The sequence below is a fragment of the Mixophyes fleayi genome, chromosome 4 (assembly GCF_038048845.1).
Source record: "Mixophyes fleayi isolate aMixFle1 chromosome 4, aMixFle1.hap1, whole genome shotgun sequence".
In the NCBI taxonomy this organism is placed as follows: Eukaryota; Metazoa; Chordata; class Amphibia; order Anura; family Limnodynastidae; genus Mixophyes; species Mixophyes fleayi.
The window spans coordinates 249,991,336-250,006,482 of NC_134405.1; the positions used below are offsets into that span (position 1 = coordinate 249,991,336).

At 38.3% G+C, this 15,147-nt stretch overlaps 1 protein-coding gene across 1 annotated transcript; it reads left to right on the plus strand.

Moving 5' to 3' along the window:
• Positions 1-334: 334 nt before the first annotated feature.
• On the plus strand, positions 335-14,716 carry ATP6V0E1 (ATPase H+ transporting V0 subunit e1). Its single transcript, XM_075209632.1, has 4 exons — positions 335-515; positions 5,448-5,495; positions 12,454-12,568; positions 14,073-14,716. Exons 1-3 carry the CDS (start codon positions 412-414, stop codon positions 12,545-12,547), a joined length of 246 nt encoding a protein of 81 aa, XP_075065733.1. The 5' UTR covers positions 335-411; the 3' UTR covers positions 12,548-12,568; positions 14,073-14,716.
• Positions 14,717-15,147: the final 431 nt, after the last annotated feature.

The following is a 15,147-nucleotide window of genomic DNA, read 5'->3' on the forward strand; positions in this document are numbered from 1 at the left end:
GACCTTCATTTCAATTAAATTACTTTCTTTTAAAATAACTTGAACTGGTTGAACTGGGGGGAGCATAATCCTAATGCAAATATGCTTAAAGGAGCTGGTAATGAAGCTACAAAGGACCACAGTCGTTAGGGATTAAAAAAAACCCAATGCGCTAAATGTTGGACAACAACAAGTATTACAGTCGCCATTTTCGAGCTTATATTGGTCTCCTAGAAAATGGCAGTCATCTTAAGGGCTTATCGTCAGTGAACAACTTGTTCTCTAGTGACCCCTATTTTAAAAAAAAAAAATCTTTGTCCGCCTGGTCCCACCCTCCAGTGGCGTCAGAGTCACATGACTAGATAGGTGTAGTCATATGACTGTGATATCTCTGTGCTGAGTGTCGGCAGAGTAGTTAGAGCGTCTGACACCATGGCCTACCCCGGGCTTCTCATCCCTATAATCGTCATGACTGTCTTCTGGGGTATTGTGGGCGCTGTGCTGCCATGGGTCATCCCCAAGGGACCTAACCGAGGGTGAGTGGCTCTTGGGACTTCTATGGTTTATTCACTCATCCTCTGAGCGGTCACACTTACCTGCGGGAGTCGCTGGAGCAATGACTTGTTGATATTGATCACTACCGAGCTACTTAATGCTGTGTTCCTCTGTCTCGGTCACAGTATTATATTTTTATATCTGGAAATGGTCGGAATGCAACAAGTGCACTCTAGTTCTCTTTTCTCTGAAATGGTAACAATGTATTGCTTATAAGACCAAGGCTCTAATTGAGGGTTGTTAATTGATAATCCTCAGGGTGTAATGTAGTGGGTGATAAAAGTACACATTTAATTTACTGTACATAGCAAATATGTATTCTGTTTAGGTCCTCTTAAAACTTTTTCTGTTTTCTAATACCCAGTCTTGTACAATTGGGAACACATTACTGTGTGTGCTTTCCTAATTGTAAAGCAATGCAGAGTATGATGACATTCTACAGGTAAATGTTAATATTTTCAGTGTTATGCTCTTTATGTTGTTAATTATCCTCTAGATTTTTCTATGAATCTTATATAGTTTCCCTGTAATATGCAATGCTTTACACATGTGTGCACACACACACTAGAGTTATTTTTATCAATCTACATACATTCCCAGTTCATTCTACTGACTTCATGTTCAACACATCTTTGTAAACACATAGTATAATAGCATGCTTTGATGCAATATATTATGTTTTGATTATATTGAATGTTTTGCTTTCCCTAAAGCTATGTAGGCAATAAGCAAAATTGTGTAATGAATCTTGATGATGGCTTTTTTTTCTTTTCTTTAAACAATATATGTTAAACATATAACCGTGTTCTCCCAGCACCTATTTCCCGGGTGCTCCACCCAGCTGTTTTTACTTGTCACCTGGCTCTTGGAGCCCAACAGAGTCCTTTCATAATAGGAGAAACAATGGTTTATTCTATTAGAACAGGCACTACAGCCAGCAGTGTGTGTTAGACCACCAGTGTGACCAGTCCTGGCAGGTGTGGGCAAAACCATCCAACATTTTTCATTATTATTGTAAAGTATTACAACTGCCCTCACCTAGCTGCTTCTTAATTCTATCCAGCTGGCAAACTTTTCTGTGGAGAAACTATATTCTATCCATACTCCCATTTTATAGGGTTTTGTTTTTTTTAAATGAATACTACAGTAGTTGGGACCTGTTATTTGACCTTCATGTTACTAGGTTTTGTGTCTCCAATGACAGTGTCTTTGGTAACTTCTGCTTTTCTGCCAGACATGTTTCACGTACCCCATATCCTATAACAGTGTTGCACACACTTTTCCTCACTGCTCCAGACAAATTCAGTCGGTTCTTAATAAACTGACCTAACTGGTTATTTGCAGTTTTTGTTTGTGTACAGTGTTGGTTTTACAGAGAAATGCTAAGATTGCAGCTAAGCTTATTTTGTAAACATTGTTTTTGCATGTACCAGTTGAAACCACATATTATCACGGTTTATCATTGTTTGTAGACAGAGAACTAAGTATATCAAGAGATGGCTAGCCATTGTGCCTATATGTTACATATCAGTAAATCTTTAATCACAGGGGGAAAAGAGACAGATCAATGCTTAATGCTTTTTGTTTTCAGCATTGAAGTATAGGACTTCAGTACAGGGCTGGATTGGGAACTTAAAGTGGCTGTGGAAATTTTTTTTTGAAGTGACCTCATGGGTGGGGCCAAATCAACTGTAGTCGGGGCCAACACAGAATGAGACCGGATTAGTACAAAGTTAACTATGCCCCCAACTTTCTCACCCGTGGAACAAAAACATGTCCCTGGGCGGAAGAGAGTCTTAAAGCAGGACAGTTGGGAAGTAAGATTATTGGTTCACCCACATAATGACTGCCTCCTCTGTGAGTGATGGGTACACTTTGACTAATATATATAAAGTAGATCAAAATGAGCAACTACATTTAGCAGAAGCAAACCAGCAACAGAAAATAATCACAAAGGATCACAATATACATATTTGTGCTTATTTAATAACATGGTGCAGAGGAACTGTCAATATAGAAAAATACAGTTGGCAGACTCTCCTACCTGTTCCTGACGCTTTCCCTACCTGTGGTTTCTGGTGTCTTTTGCTCAGTTGCCGGTTGTCTGAATCCTGGAATGTTGGGGGCCCTATTTAGGGGAAAAAAATGGGTACATGACATTTAGAAAGCTCCGGTGTTAAATCAAAAGTACCCATGTTTAATAATTAGGTTTCCCTCCTGCCCCAACATTAAAATAACAGTATTCACATTTCATAAATAGATCTATTTCCAACCAACCAGCCTTGACATCAAATTAATTGTACTCCCATTTCATAAATAATCCTATTTCCCTCCCTTCAAGCCCCAGCAATAAATTAATAGCATTTCCGTTTAATATAACCATTTCCCACATCCATCCCTGAAATTAAATAATTCATATTCACATTTAATAAATAGTCCTCCTCCCAAAACTCAGCCCCACATTAAATTAATAGCCCCAAACTACCCCAGCATTAAATTGAAGGTCAAGCCACCTCATCTTAAATTAATAGGCCCCACTATTAAAGTAAATAGCCAAACCATCACCCCACAAATTAATAGTAGCCAACATTAAATAATTAGCTGCAACCCATAGTCCTCCTTGAAATTAATATTCTACCTTCCTTACAGTACAGAACCCCTCGGCAATAAATTAATAGCATTCATATTTAATACATTTACCTATTTCCTGCAACCACCACTGTCATTAAATAATTCATATTCACATTTAATAAATGGACCTCATTCTCCCCAAACTCAGAATCACATTTAATTACTTCACCATGACCCCACAAATAAAATAGCATCCATTAGCCACCACCTACTCCACACCCACATGTAATCACCATAAGCCGCGCCCTCCCCCCGGCCACACATATAATTGCCATAAGCCCCCTGTCTTGTTCCAGCCGTGATTGAGGCACTAGTCTCTACACACATGGGATGCCACATGGTGTGCGTCAATGTGTCAGAGGTGGAGGGATGGATGGTAAGCCCCACGGCCACTACAAGTTGGGTGGATGGTCCCGTGGAAAGGGCCAGCCACTAACTACCATGCTGTCCTCTGAAAGAGGAGGGCCCAGGGCACGTGCCCTCAGTGACCCCCACAAATTTCCTCCAAATCTGCTCTGTGTTGGCCTGGCCTGGGTGAAGAGGATCGCCTGGTGATTTAAATCAGGGTTGTCCAACCTTTTAGCTTCCCTGGGCCACATTGGAAGATGACGAGTTGGTTTGGGCCGCACATAAAATACACTAACACTAACGATAGCTGATCATCGAAAAAAACATAGTTAACATATTAAACTTACTTGGAAATGAAGTTAGTAAGCGTTAGGAAACCTGTTGCAGAATCATGATTAAAGCAGTAGTCCCATTACCAGCTACAATTTAACTTGCCTGCATCTGCCCCTTAGTGGAGTTCGTGGAATTAAATGCCAAAAACTTTTTTTCCTCTCTTTCTGCACTCATGAATCATTTTTTTTATTGACCAGTTTGAAATGGTCACCGATATAGGTAGCATCAGGAGGACTAATAGAAATCCACAGAGATTTAAAAATAGGGTGGCGGGAAAAATGGCTCATGGAGCAGCCTCCGATGAGGGTAACCGTGGGTGATATTTTCACCCTACTCAGCACTGCACATTTAAAATGGTTTAAAATATTAAAAATACAATTATCTCTTAATATTTATATTAGATACATACAGAGAACACAGCTAGTTCATAATTGCATGGTGCAGAAAGTCCAAATTCAGAGTAACAACAATAAGATACTGGATAATCTTTCACTGTTGCTGATAGTTCACGCGGGTGACTCCTCTGTGCTGCGCTACGCAAGGGATGTCGGGTGTGATGACATCGCCCCCGACATTCACTGCGAGCGCCACACGGAGGAGGAGACCAGGGAGGGAGCCGGAGCGCCAGCTGACGTGACCGCAAGGTAAGTATTTTCTTTTTTTTTTTTTTTTGCAGGATTTTTTTTTTTTTTTTCAGTGCTGCCCCCTTGCCACAACCAAAACTCCTGCTGGGCCACATTTACAGACATGATTTAAATAATAAAAAAAAAAAATGTTATGGAAATAAAAAACCATTATTCCCAGTAAGGCCTATGGCCAGTCCGCTCCTGCTTCAGTATACAAATAGCTAATCTTCCTGAGGCCATAAGCTCAGTTAAATGCACATTTTGTTTTGGCAGCTAGAACCTGACCCTCTAAATAAATTTGTATTTATAAAACATTGTGAGGGACATTTATGATAATGACATCCCAAACGTCTATATGGGCTGCAACATTGTACAATAAAAAGTTTGTTCTTTAACAATAGATCTAAATATGCCGGTAATGGCAATATTTCATAAATTAGAGTATTCAGCAGGTCTCTTGTCAGGTTGTCGGGTATTTTTCTCCCCTGTTCTGGTTTTTGGCTGTTATGGTTACTAGATGATTATTTAATTTTATTTTTTTAACAGAAAAATAACATTATCCAATTGTGTGTGATTTTTTTTTTTTTTTTTTTTTTTTTTTGGGGGGGGGGGGGGGGGGGGTTGTTTCTCATGTGGTTTTATATTATGCTAAATGTAACTAATCTGATGGGAGCATCTTAAGGACTGCCCCCCCCTGAATTGCTAGAGGAATCTATAAACCATACACTGGATAATTTCACCGCTTGGTGATTTTCTAGATTATGATTATTTATTTTTGCTAACTGTCGTTGTTTAGTGTTGCTGTATTTAACTGGGGGGAAGGATTGTATCTAAAGTTGATGGATTTTTATGCTCTGAAAAACAAACAAGGTATTGTTGTCTTTATCCCTGGTAAAGAACTACCCTACTACTGTGATTTATACTGAAATAAAGCTTTCACAGTGTTCTATTCTTACACTCTTGTTTCTGTTGCAGGGTAATTAATACAATGCTGGTGACTTGTGCTGTCTGCTGCTATTTGTTGTGAGTATAAACAGCCCCCATCTGAGTGAATATGAACTGACCTTGCCACTTCCTCCTTCATGTTACAATGATATGCCTGATAAACAGCTCTTGCAGGTCATCATTCTGATAATAAACATGTGATTTGTGCCATAATAGCTATTTGCACTGAAATGAATCCACTACTCTTCTTCTTGGCTTTTTCTTAACCTTTCATGTAGCACTAACGTTTTATGTTAATTCTCTACCCCACAAATGCAGATAGGTTAATTTCAGGAGCCAATTAACCTACCATGTGTGGCTTTTTTGTTTTTTTTGGGGGGGGGGATTTTGGGAGGAAACCCCATCACCTGAGGGAAGCCTGTGCAAAAACATGGAGATCACAAACTCCCCAGAAATGGTGCCTTGGTTGGAATGGAACCCATGGCTAAGTGTTGTGAGGTGGCAATACTAACCACTGTGCTACTGTGTCTCCCAAATTGAGCTACATTTTGTTTATTATAGAGTATATACAATTTGGGGAAATTTTAGATTACAGCTCAAATATGCAATTCAGAAACATTTTTTTCCTTTGCCAGCACACTTTTACCATGCGAAGTGAAGGTAAACATATATCGGCAACAGTATAGGGGTATATATTGAGACATATTGTGAGAAGATTCTGCTTCAGCCAAAAAAAATAAACTCCAATAGAAATTTAGACCTGGTTACTGCTATGGTTTTGGAAGTTCAGATTACTATTATTCAAACTTATATATTAAACTACCGTAACAGGGGAAAAAAGTGGACACTGGAGCCTTATTGTAAGTTTCAGTGAACTGAGTCTTTTATTAAGCCATAAACCATGCAGGAATGGCATTTTCCACATTTTTAAGTAGCACATATATGAAACACAGGAGATTTCTTCTGCGTTAGACTAAATATCACATTAAACCACAGTCCCCATAATTTTCAATGGAAACTACAGTCTGTACCAATTTAACAAGCTCCATAAAGCCTAGGTTTTTGGAGCTTGACTCCAATGGCTTTCTGCCCTATGGGGAGAGCATCACAGGAGAGGGCTCTTCGGATCCCTCTCCGTCAGCCTTCTTACTATCTTCTCTCGTTAACAAATGCAAAACTAACAGGGGACATATGCACCCATTCATAAATTGGCCCCTTGGTAAGACACAAGACTTGCAAATGCAACCTTATTTAAAGCTGACCCCACAAGTTAAGATTCGGTTGTCGGTGGCCAAATAGTGTGTAGTCATAGCTAGCTCTATCCAGTGATGGAGGCTTCTGTTGAGTATTGTATTTCTGCTGGGAGTTATTAGGTTGGAATGGATTTTAAGCATTCAAATATGTTGGCATAATGTTTTGTGCTCCAGTGTGGCCAACAACTGTGACGAAAATGTATATATGTGGGTGTAATCTTACCATGATGACCCCTCTTTTATGTTGGTGATGAGTCCTTGCTTCCAATTGAAGGGACACGAACAGCAAACATTTCTTTGCTTTATTGTTCAGCATAGGGAACACGTGTATGTATGTACATATGGCATAGTTTTGTTGCCCCTCCTTGCAGATGATGAGCATACTTTTCTCTGTTACCCCTTTGCTTGTGTGTGTAATATAAATATATCTATATATATCTATATCTATATCTATCCTTTCTGTATCTGGCCTTGCCCCATTGAAATCAGATCTTACCATTGGTGTAGATAACATTGGCTGACAATTTTTTTGCAGTGTGTACCCAGCCTAGGCCTCTGGAAGGAGATAAAGGGATTTTGGTGTTACGGGTTCTATTACACTATCCAATTATAATGCGGGAGTGCGTCTGTGCAATGGCAAATAAGTCAACAGATTATTTTAAGGTTAACTTTCTCCAGTCTCTTGGCCGACTTCCAGTTTTCACTACATGTGCTCTAGTTGATGGTTCTGGCTGCCACCTGCTTATTTCTGGCTTTGTCTGACAAGTCCCTGTTGGAGACCATAAAGGTCTGACTTTTATTCGAAATGACCCGTTTTAACTTGTATGACCTATTGTTCTTATTTATAGTGTACACAAACCATGTCATAGGGCATGCTTCCGTGTTTGGAAGTCTCATTTCTTTATTTTCTTTTTGAATGCTAATTTGGCAATTGGGGCAACTTTTACTATGCATTACAAATATTTATCTATGATCCAACACAGTCTGTGTTGACTGCCAACATCTCAGAGGCTGTACAAAACTATGTAGTACTTTATCATTGGTGTTATTTCCATTAATGTCCAAGGATGCACGTTTTCCCTGGCTTTTTTAAAAAGATCTTGCTGGCTCAACGTCAAACAACAAGATTGCAGCTGGGCCAAGCAACTGGGTTTAAATTTAAACTTTACTAAATTTGGGGGTTGCAAAATTTTGGTCGTGCAGAATCTTGGTGTTGTACATAATTCTGGCCTGACGTTTAACAATCGGGTTGAAGCTGTGATCAAATCACCATTCTTTCCTCTGAAGAACATATCCAGAAAGAAGTATTTGATTTCTGCAGAAGATCTTCCCAGTCTTCTACATGCATTTGTGTCCTCACATGTTGAGTTCTGTTGCAAAGTGCAAAGTAAATAAAATTGTTATCAACTGGTTTTGAATTCTATATTTTGTACATCACGAATATCCTTCACATAATTGTAACCTATATGTAACTTGGGGCTCATGTGGCAATTGCCCATTATCTGTTTAGCTCAAGCTAGGCAATGAAAGCAAATATCTAGTTTCTGTAGGTCAGTGTAAATGTTTTACCTAAATGCGGTGTTGGTAAATGAACTGGCGAATCTTGCAGGCAGGTTTATCGCTGGTGGTAACCCTTTAATGCATTGGGCCAATTGTGTTTGTGATTTAATGGGATTTTTAGCTTGATGGATAGGACCCATAATGTATTAAAAGCTTACTATCCAGTTACTCAGAAAAAACGATTACATTATGAAGACTGTGCATACTAGCAATCCGTAGGTGCAGCTGTGGTGCTGGACAAAGGGGAAAAGTGGCTGGTGGGGACAAGTACCCCAAAGTGGGAAGATAAAGGGGGAAAGAGAAGATGGACACACAAGTGGGGGGACGACAATGTGAGATTGGGAGACAGGTACACATGCAAATTTGGAGACCAAGGGAAACAGACTGTGATAAAGACAGATGGGAGAGCAGAAATATGCAGAGGAGGAGAGAGGTGCTCTGCACTGTGCACCTAATCATGGAAGGCTAAGTATTGGGTTAGGTGGTGCACTGTGTGCAGCAAGATGCGCCCTTTATTTAAACATAGTGGCAGTCCACTGCCTCTATATGGCAGCCAATTGTGCAGAGGGATGGGACTGGTCCTGCAGGAGCTCCGTGCTGCTGCGTGGTTTGGAACATATCAACATATAGCTCACCCAGGGTGATGGTGCAGTTTTAACCCAACTTGCCAAATGTCAGTTATGCAAGTCTTATTGTATTGTATTTTTTTTTTTTTTTTAAATCCCCATCTTCACACTGTAACTTGTTAGTGAAGGCAAAGGCACTGAGTACCTCAACCACTCTGCAAAAAGCCACCTCTTAAGTGAATTTTATATGATTGGCTTGATGATCTAGACATTCTAAATATGCCCCCTTGATATGCTTACCTTAAGGCTTCTCTCTTCTGTACAGCACCTGTTCCTGAACTGTGTGCAGATGTGACATAATAACGCTGCAATGCTTAAGGGAGCTGCTGGGGACCTCTTTGCATACAGTCTAGCCAAGGAACAGGTATCGCAAGGCGGTCTACTCTATGGTTAGGGACTGTTAGACAGTGGGGCCCACTGGGCATTTCCATGATGGGTTAGTCCAACAATGACGAATTGCCACTAGTAAAGAGATGCAGTAAATCTGCTTCTAAACTAGTAATTAAAAGCTAGAAGTCTCAGTTGCATACATTTACAAATATATGGTAAGCCACCCTCCCCCCACTTCTTATACACTGGTTATGATTTTGCTGGGATTTCTGTCAATTGAGGGAAACAGGAAGTGGCTATAGAAATAATATATCGAAAAATTTCAAAACAAAATCCAAAAAATCAGGTTATTACCTGGCTAAATCAGTAGAGGGATGCTGTCATGGACAGCCTGCTACAAATGTGAGGGAGCGCTTCAAAGGGAAGCTGTTGTGAATGATTAAACATTCTGTGTCTTCTCTATAATGTATTGGTGCTACATTAATAAAGGTTAAGGAGTGTAAAATATTGTGACACTGAATGCCATTAACCCTATGTATGAATCCAGCCATTTGCAGACTGTATGAGTTGTAATCTTTAGGGATCTACGTTTACTTACCCAAGTCTGTCATTCACACAATTCAGTGAGCTGCACTGGGTAAATTCTAGACCTTCAGTCTAATCTTTTGGGAGTTTCCAGGTTTGGGTGGAAATATTCTTTTACACCTCAGTTATTTAATACACAAATGGTGTGATTGATGTATAACGAACTGTGAAACTTTTTCGCTACCGTTACTGTATTAGGATATAAATCATCCATGCTAGAGAGTGACAGATAATATACTTCACACTTGTTCATACTATCTTTGGACAATACATTCCAATTTTCTCCTTCAGTCCTTGGTTTGTTTGTTTGTTTGTTTTTGTTTTGTTTTTGGTTTTGTTTCTTTAAATTTACTTCATCTTCATGTTCTACTACATAAAATACACCCAGTCAACACGTAGCATCTTGTCACAGAATCTTTTCACATGCGACAGCTATGTGATATTGACCATTTACCCTGCCTTCAGTTTGGTATAACAAATATAATTTTACTGTCATGATTGTGGCATAATCGGGAGCTATGAAAATAATTTTGTCCTAATCCCACCCCACCCCAGACATGAATTGTTTTAATCCATTAACTTGCTGTGTGCAAGTATATCCGAGGTTAATGTATTCTGAATCTAAAGGCCAGTGTCTTGTCACCTAGTTGGAATGGTTTATGCAGAAATGCCTGGGGCTCAGCCACAGAATAAGATTAGTATGTCACTGATGCCTACAATAGTTGTGGTACTTCCAAGGGTCTTGTATTTTCTTATGGGGGAAAATGCATCAAAACAATTCATAATGCATATTTGGTAATCGCTTTACATATTTGGAACTAGTCGCATGATATTAGTCATTACTAGATACCAACCCCATAACCAGGCAAGGAATCCATATTGCATAATGATGTTTCAGAGAGACTACTTAAAAAGTGCTAAAATTATGTGAGAAACTGTTAGTTCTTGAGGGTCAGTCTGCAACTGACTGTCCATTTTCTAGCCTTTCCATAGGCAGCAGAAGCTGAAAAGCATGTGAGCGTGTGTGTTTTCTGTTTGTAGTCCAGTTTTATTTTAAGGTATTGTGCTTCATATGTGTTTGTCAATTAGTCAATTTTATACAATAAGCATTTTCTTTTTTTTTTTTTGTCATAACAAGCTTCATTTAATAACTTTCTGTCTTGTGTCCTTAATGGATTCACGCCAGGCTTGGTTCTTATAACTCTGCATTTACATCAGATATTTACAATAACTCTTAGGTTGCGATTGTGGTAAGTTTAGGAGTAATTTAATACTCTCTGTGTCTGGAATTAAGTGTTAGTGATGGCAGTAGTAAGCAGTTTGTTATAGTCTGTGTGGCCCATGATGAATTATGTATGTATATATTCTGGAGATATTTTACTGACTCTTGGTGGGATGTAGCAATAAATACTCTTTTTTGAGCATTTAATTAGGTTGTAAGTACATTCAGTGATACTCATCAATAGTTACAATAATACTGTTATCAGTCACTATGGGAGTGACATCTAGTGGTTATTTTACACTGTGAACCATCTCAAGTAGCTGCCGTAATTTCTGGGGCAGAATTGCATATTTTTGTTCTTTCCAGCAGATCTGCAATCTCGATCCATCTTGCTATGTTTTTTTTTTTTTTGGTTTTTTTTTTCTCTTTACCCCTGAAACGTATAAGGCAACAAGACTAGATTGAGCTGTGGATAAACCTCCTGGGGACGTTACATATTTTTTTTGTTATTGGCCACATCACTTGTATTTTACATTGCAAATGTAAAGTAACTTCAGAGCGTGAGGATTGTCTACACGTGCTTTGAAATGGCAAATTACCTTTTTAGCATGACATATTCTTATTTCCAGATGTGTGTGAAGTGACATAATATATTGTAACACACTGTATGGGGGATATGCTGTGTTTTTTTTTTTTTTTAGTACGTGTCTCCATGGGGCAGATTCAATTTGGCGCAAAGTGACGTGATGTGTCTCTGGAATAGTCTGCGGAGACTTATCATGTCAAAATTTTTACACAAAATTTACGCTTATTTTTCTTCATGTCCCATAGATGACCACAGGAAAAGTGAGCGGAGATATCTTACAGAAATAGCCGGAAATATGCACTTCTGATCTTCAGCGGCACCTTGTGTGTGTGCTCTTTTTGCTACAATTGAATTTATTTTATTTTCCTAATATAGGAAGTGCTATTTATGGGGTAAAAAGCTACATAAACATGTATAAAGAAAACTTATACCTATATTGTATAAATGTTATGCACTCTAGACTGCTGTCTATCTGGAAATGTCACAAGAGACTTAGTTAGTGTATATATCTACTACAAAATTTTATGTGGCTTGTTAAGGCATTTAGTTGTAGTCACTTCACCTTCGCCACAATATGAACGGAGCTGATCAATTGTCATTGATTTCTATGGCAAATGCCTACCTGTACATACTAACATTCTGTTTCATGCTACATGTATCATTCAGGTCCAGCCAGCAGAACATGAAATATAATTGTAATGGGGACTAACCATGGCGTTCCAAAAGAGATCAATGATCCCTATTGTTAGGTTATGCTGTTGTCAGTACAGTGACTGCAAATAAAGGCCGGGTGTCCGATAATGTGTGTGTCTTTGTTTGATTGTATTTTATTGTATCTTATGTTCTTCTTTTCTTTTAATGTTCTGATATACAGCTGGCTCATTGCTATACTGTCTCAGTTAAATCCTTTGTTTGGACCTCAACTGAGTTCCGATGTAATCTATTACCTGAAGAATCATTGGCCTTAAACCAGTTCTCCAGATTTTAAGGTAAAAAATGAAAAAATGCACACGCAAATATTTTATCCACCTGAGAATATAAACCTGTATGGCTGATTTTGGATTTTGAGACACCTGTCTTCAGTGTGCTGTCTGTGTAATGTGCTATATGTGACGGCATGCTACAAAGCTTGCTTAATGTAGTGCACAAATGTGTAACCAATAGCAACTATTTACAAATTTATTTATTTTATCATAGTTTAGAAAATGAAAGTTAACATCTGCTAGGTTTCTATGTATTACAGTACATTTGTGTACTTAGAATATGAAGTCCCGTATATGTTTTTGAGAGAGTGAGATATATAATGTCTTCATAACTACACTTTTTTGATTTTTTTTTTTTTTTTTTTTTTTGTTTTTCTTTTGTTACCTTTGATCTGCTGTCCACACAATTTGTATGTATTTTTATTTATTTTTTGTCATGGTTAATATGGCTTGCTTATGGTAGCGTATATATGTATTGTTGTATGGCCTTTTGTATGCTTTTTACATGATTTTACATAGTTACTTTCAACCGATTAATGCAAACCCAAATATTTGCACCAAAATGTAACTGCTTGGTTCTCCTGGATAGAGCAATATCAAATAGGACCGTATAAAATACAAACAACAAAACAGGAATGCCCCACCAAAATCTGGACAGGTGGCATACACCGGTGCTCACTCTTTGCAGCTTTAACTACTTGCTGGTGTCCTAAGCTCTGTTGATGGGTCCTGAAATGTTGAGGTTCTTTTTCGAAAACTGGTCGGTACTGTTTACATCCTAGTAAACCTAGCCATGGGTGAACAATCTAGGCCTCCCTGCCCTCAACCAAGATGGATAGGTCACCGGAAGAAGCATATCGGTCTCTTGTCCTCACTGGCTAGGCATCTTGCACTAGGCTGACATGCAGGGATCTGAGCCAGTCGGGACACAAGGCTTTTTTTTTTTTTTTTTTTTTTTTTTTTTTCTTCTATTACACTTTTAAGGGATCTAGCAATACCCTGAGTGTCCTTCCTCTGCTCGGCTTTTTCTTCTGTGCTGTACATGCACACTTGTGGTTATCTATCAGTTTATAGTAACTGTATGTAGCCCGGTATTTTCTTTTTAATGCAATAGAGTAGACTTTCTTGATAAAATGCACTTATAGCTCCCTCACAATGGAAGATGTCATTTTCTTTAACATACACTAAATGCAACCTATCAATGTGTTTAGAAACCAGTTGCATCACTGAGGCACAAAGGCTACATTCTGAAGAATATTCACGTTATGGCCACAAAATATCTACCTCTGTTTGCAGAGGATGGGTTCCCTTTAAGTAGTTTGATGACTCGGAAGATAAATCCATACCTATTACAAGTGAGGGGTTTTGTTTTTATGAACAGAGCTGCCTTAGTCTACATCATACAGGTAATTATAGGAATGACTTGGAGTACATGGTCTGCCACTACTTTACTCAATATTGCAATGTTTTACGTATCTGATCTGTAACTGTTATTTTCTTTGTTTTACAGGGGAATGAAATGATGAAGACTTGCCTTAATTAACTTGCTCCCATACCAAAAAATGCCTTAATTGTATTTTGTGACTTCTCTCTGCTGTTGGGTATTTCTCACACATGAACAGTGTTCCCCACCCCCTTCTCTGCTAAATATTTGTTTTCACTCCTTTGGGAGCAACACATTTTATGACATTTTATTTGGGATTCTAATACTTCTTCAGGCTGCTGTCTTTCACAAATTTTTAAATCTTCTAAATCTCACAAACTGCTATTGCACTCAGTGAAGTATGAGATTAACTTTTTGTATTTTTAATTTCCATTGCTTCAGTATCATAATTGCAAGGTCAATATTCAATGTTTTTTTTCCCCTTCAACACTTAAAGGATAAAATAATGTCCTATGTATTTGTATTGGGTTTTTATTTTTTCCCCCATTCGTATTTTTAACAAAGTACATTCCGTTCCTGCCTTATCTACATTGCTACAATTCAGTGTGTGCCTTTTAGCCGCCAAGTTCTTGGTTGCGTGTTTTTATGAGAATAAAAGATGCTTCTATGAAACAAAACAAAAGTAAAACACAATCTCTGTATTTACTACACATTTCTTCCATGCTGAAACTACTGTGATAGACCTTATACTGAAAAATAAAAAAAAATATTTATTTAACTTTTTTTTCTAAATGTGGTTTGTGAACATGAATTCCTACTGCTGATTTAAATGTGAGTAATCCCCAAGATAAAATATGATTCTTTATTAACATTGATCTCTCAGTCAGTCCAGGTCTCCAGGGGGAAAAAAAGCTCATAACATCTGCTTTGAGCCAACATATGAAAAAAAAAGCATCATAGTCTGCTTTGGGAGAACCATGCAAAACATGACAAATAGCAATTAAAAAATGAATGTAATTTGTACATCTACTGGTGGTAACAATTGTGAACTGTAAGTTGTCTGTCGTTGTCACTTGATGTTTTCTATAATCTTTCCACCAGTCTTGACTATGGCTGCTAACCATCACTGCAGAAAGTATTATACAGGTGGCTAGGTACAGCAGCATGCTTTCTAAAGCACTCACTCTATACACACACTTGG

Bases quoted from the DNA above. Each gene is read 5' to 3' on its own strand.
- ATP6V0E1 (XM_075209632.1), top strand. From the start codon at position 412: ATGGCCTACCCCGGGCTTCTCATCCCTATAATCGTCATGACTGTCTTC. The intron at 516-5,447 runs GTGAGTGGCTCT...TTTCTGTTGCAG, and splicing joins CCCAAGGGACCTAACCGAGG to GGTAATTAATACAATGCTGG. The intron at 5,496-12,453 runs GTGAGTATAAAC...TCTGATATACAG, and splicing joins GCTGTCTGCTGCTATTTGTT to CTGGCTCATTGCTATACTGT.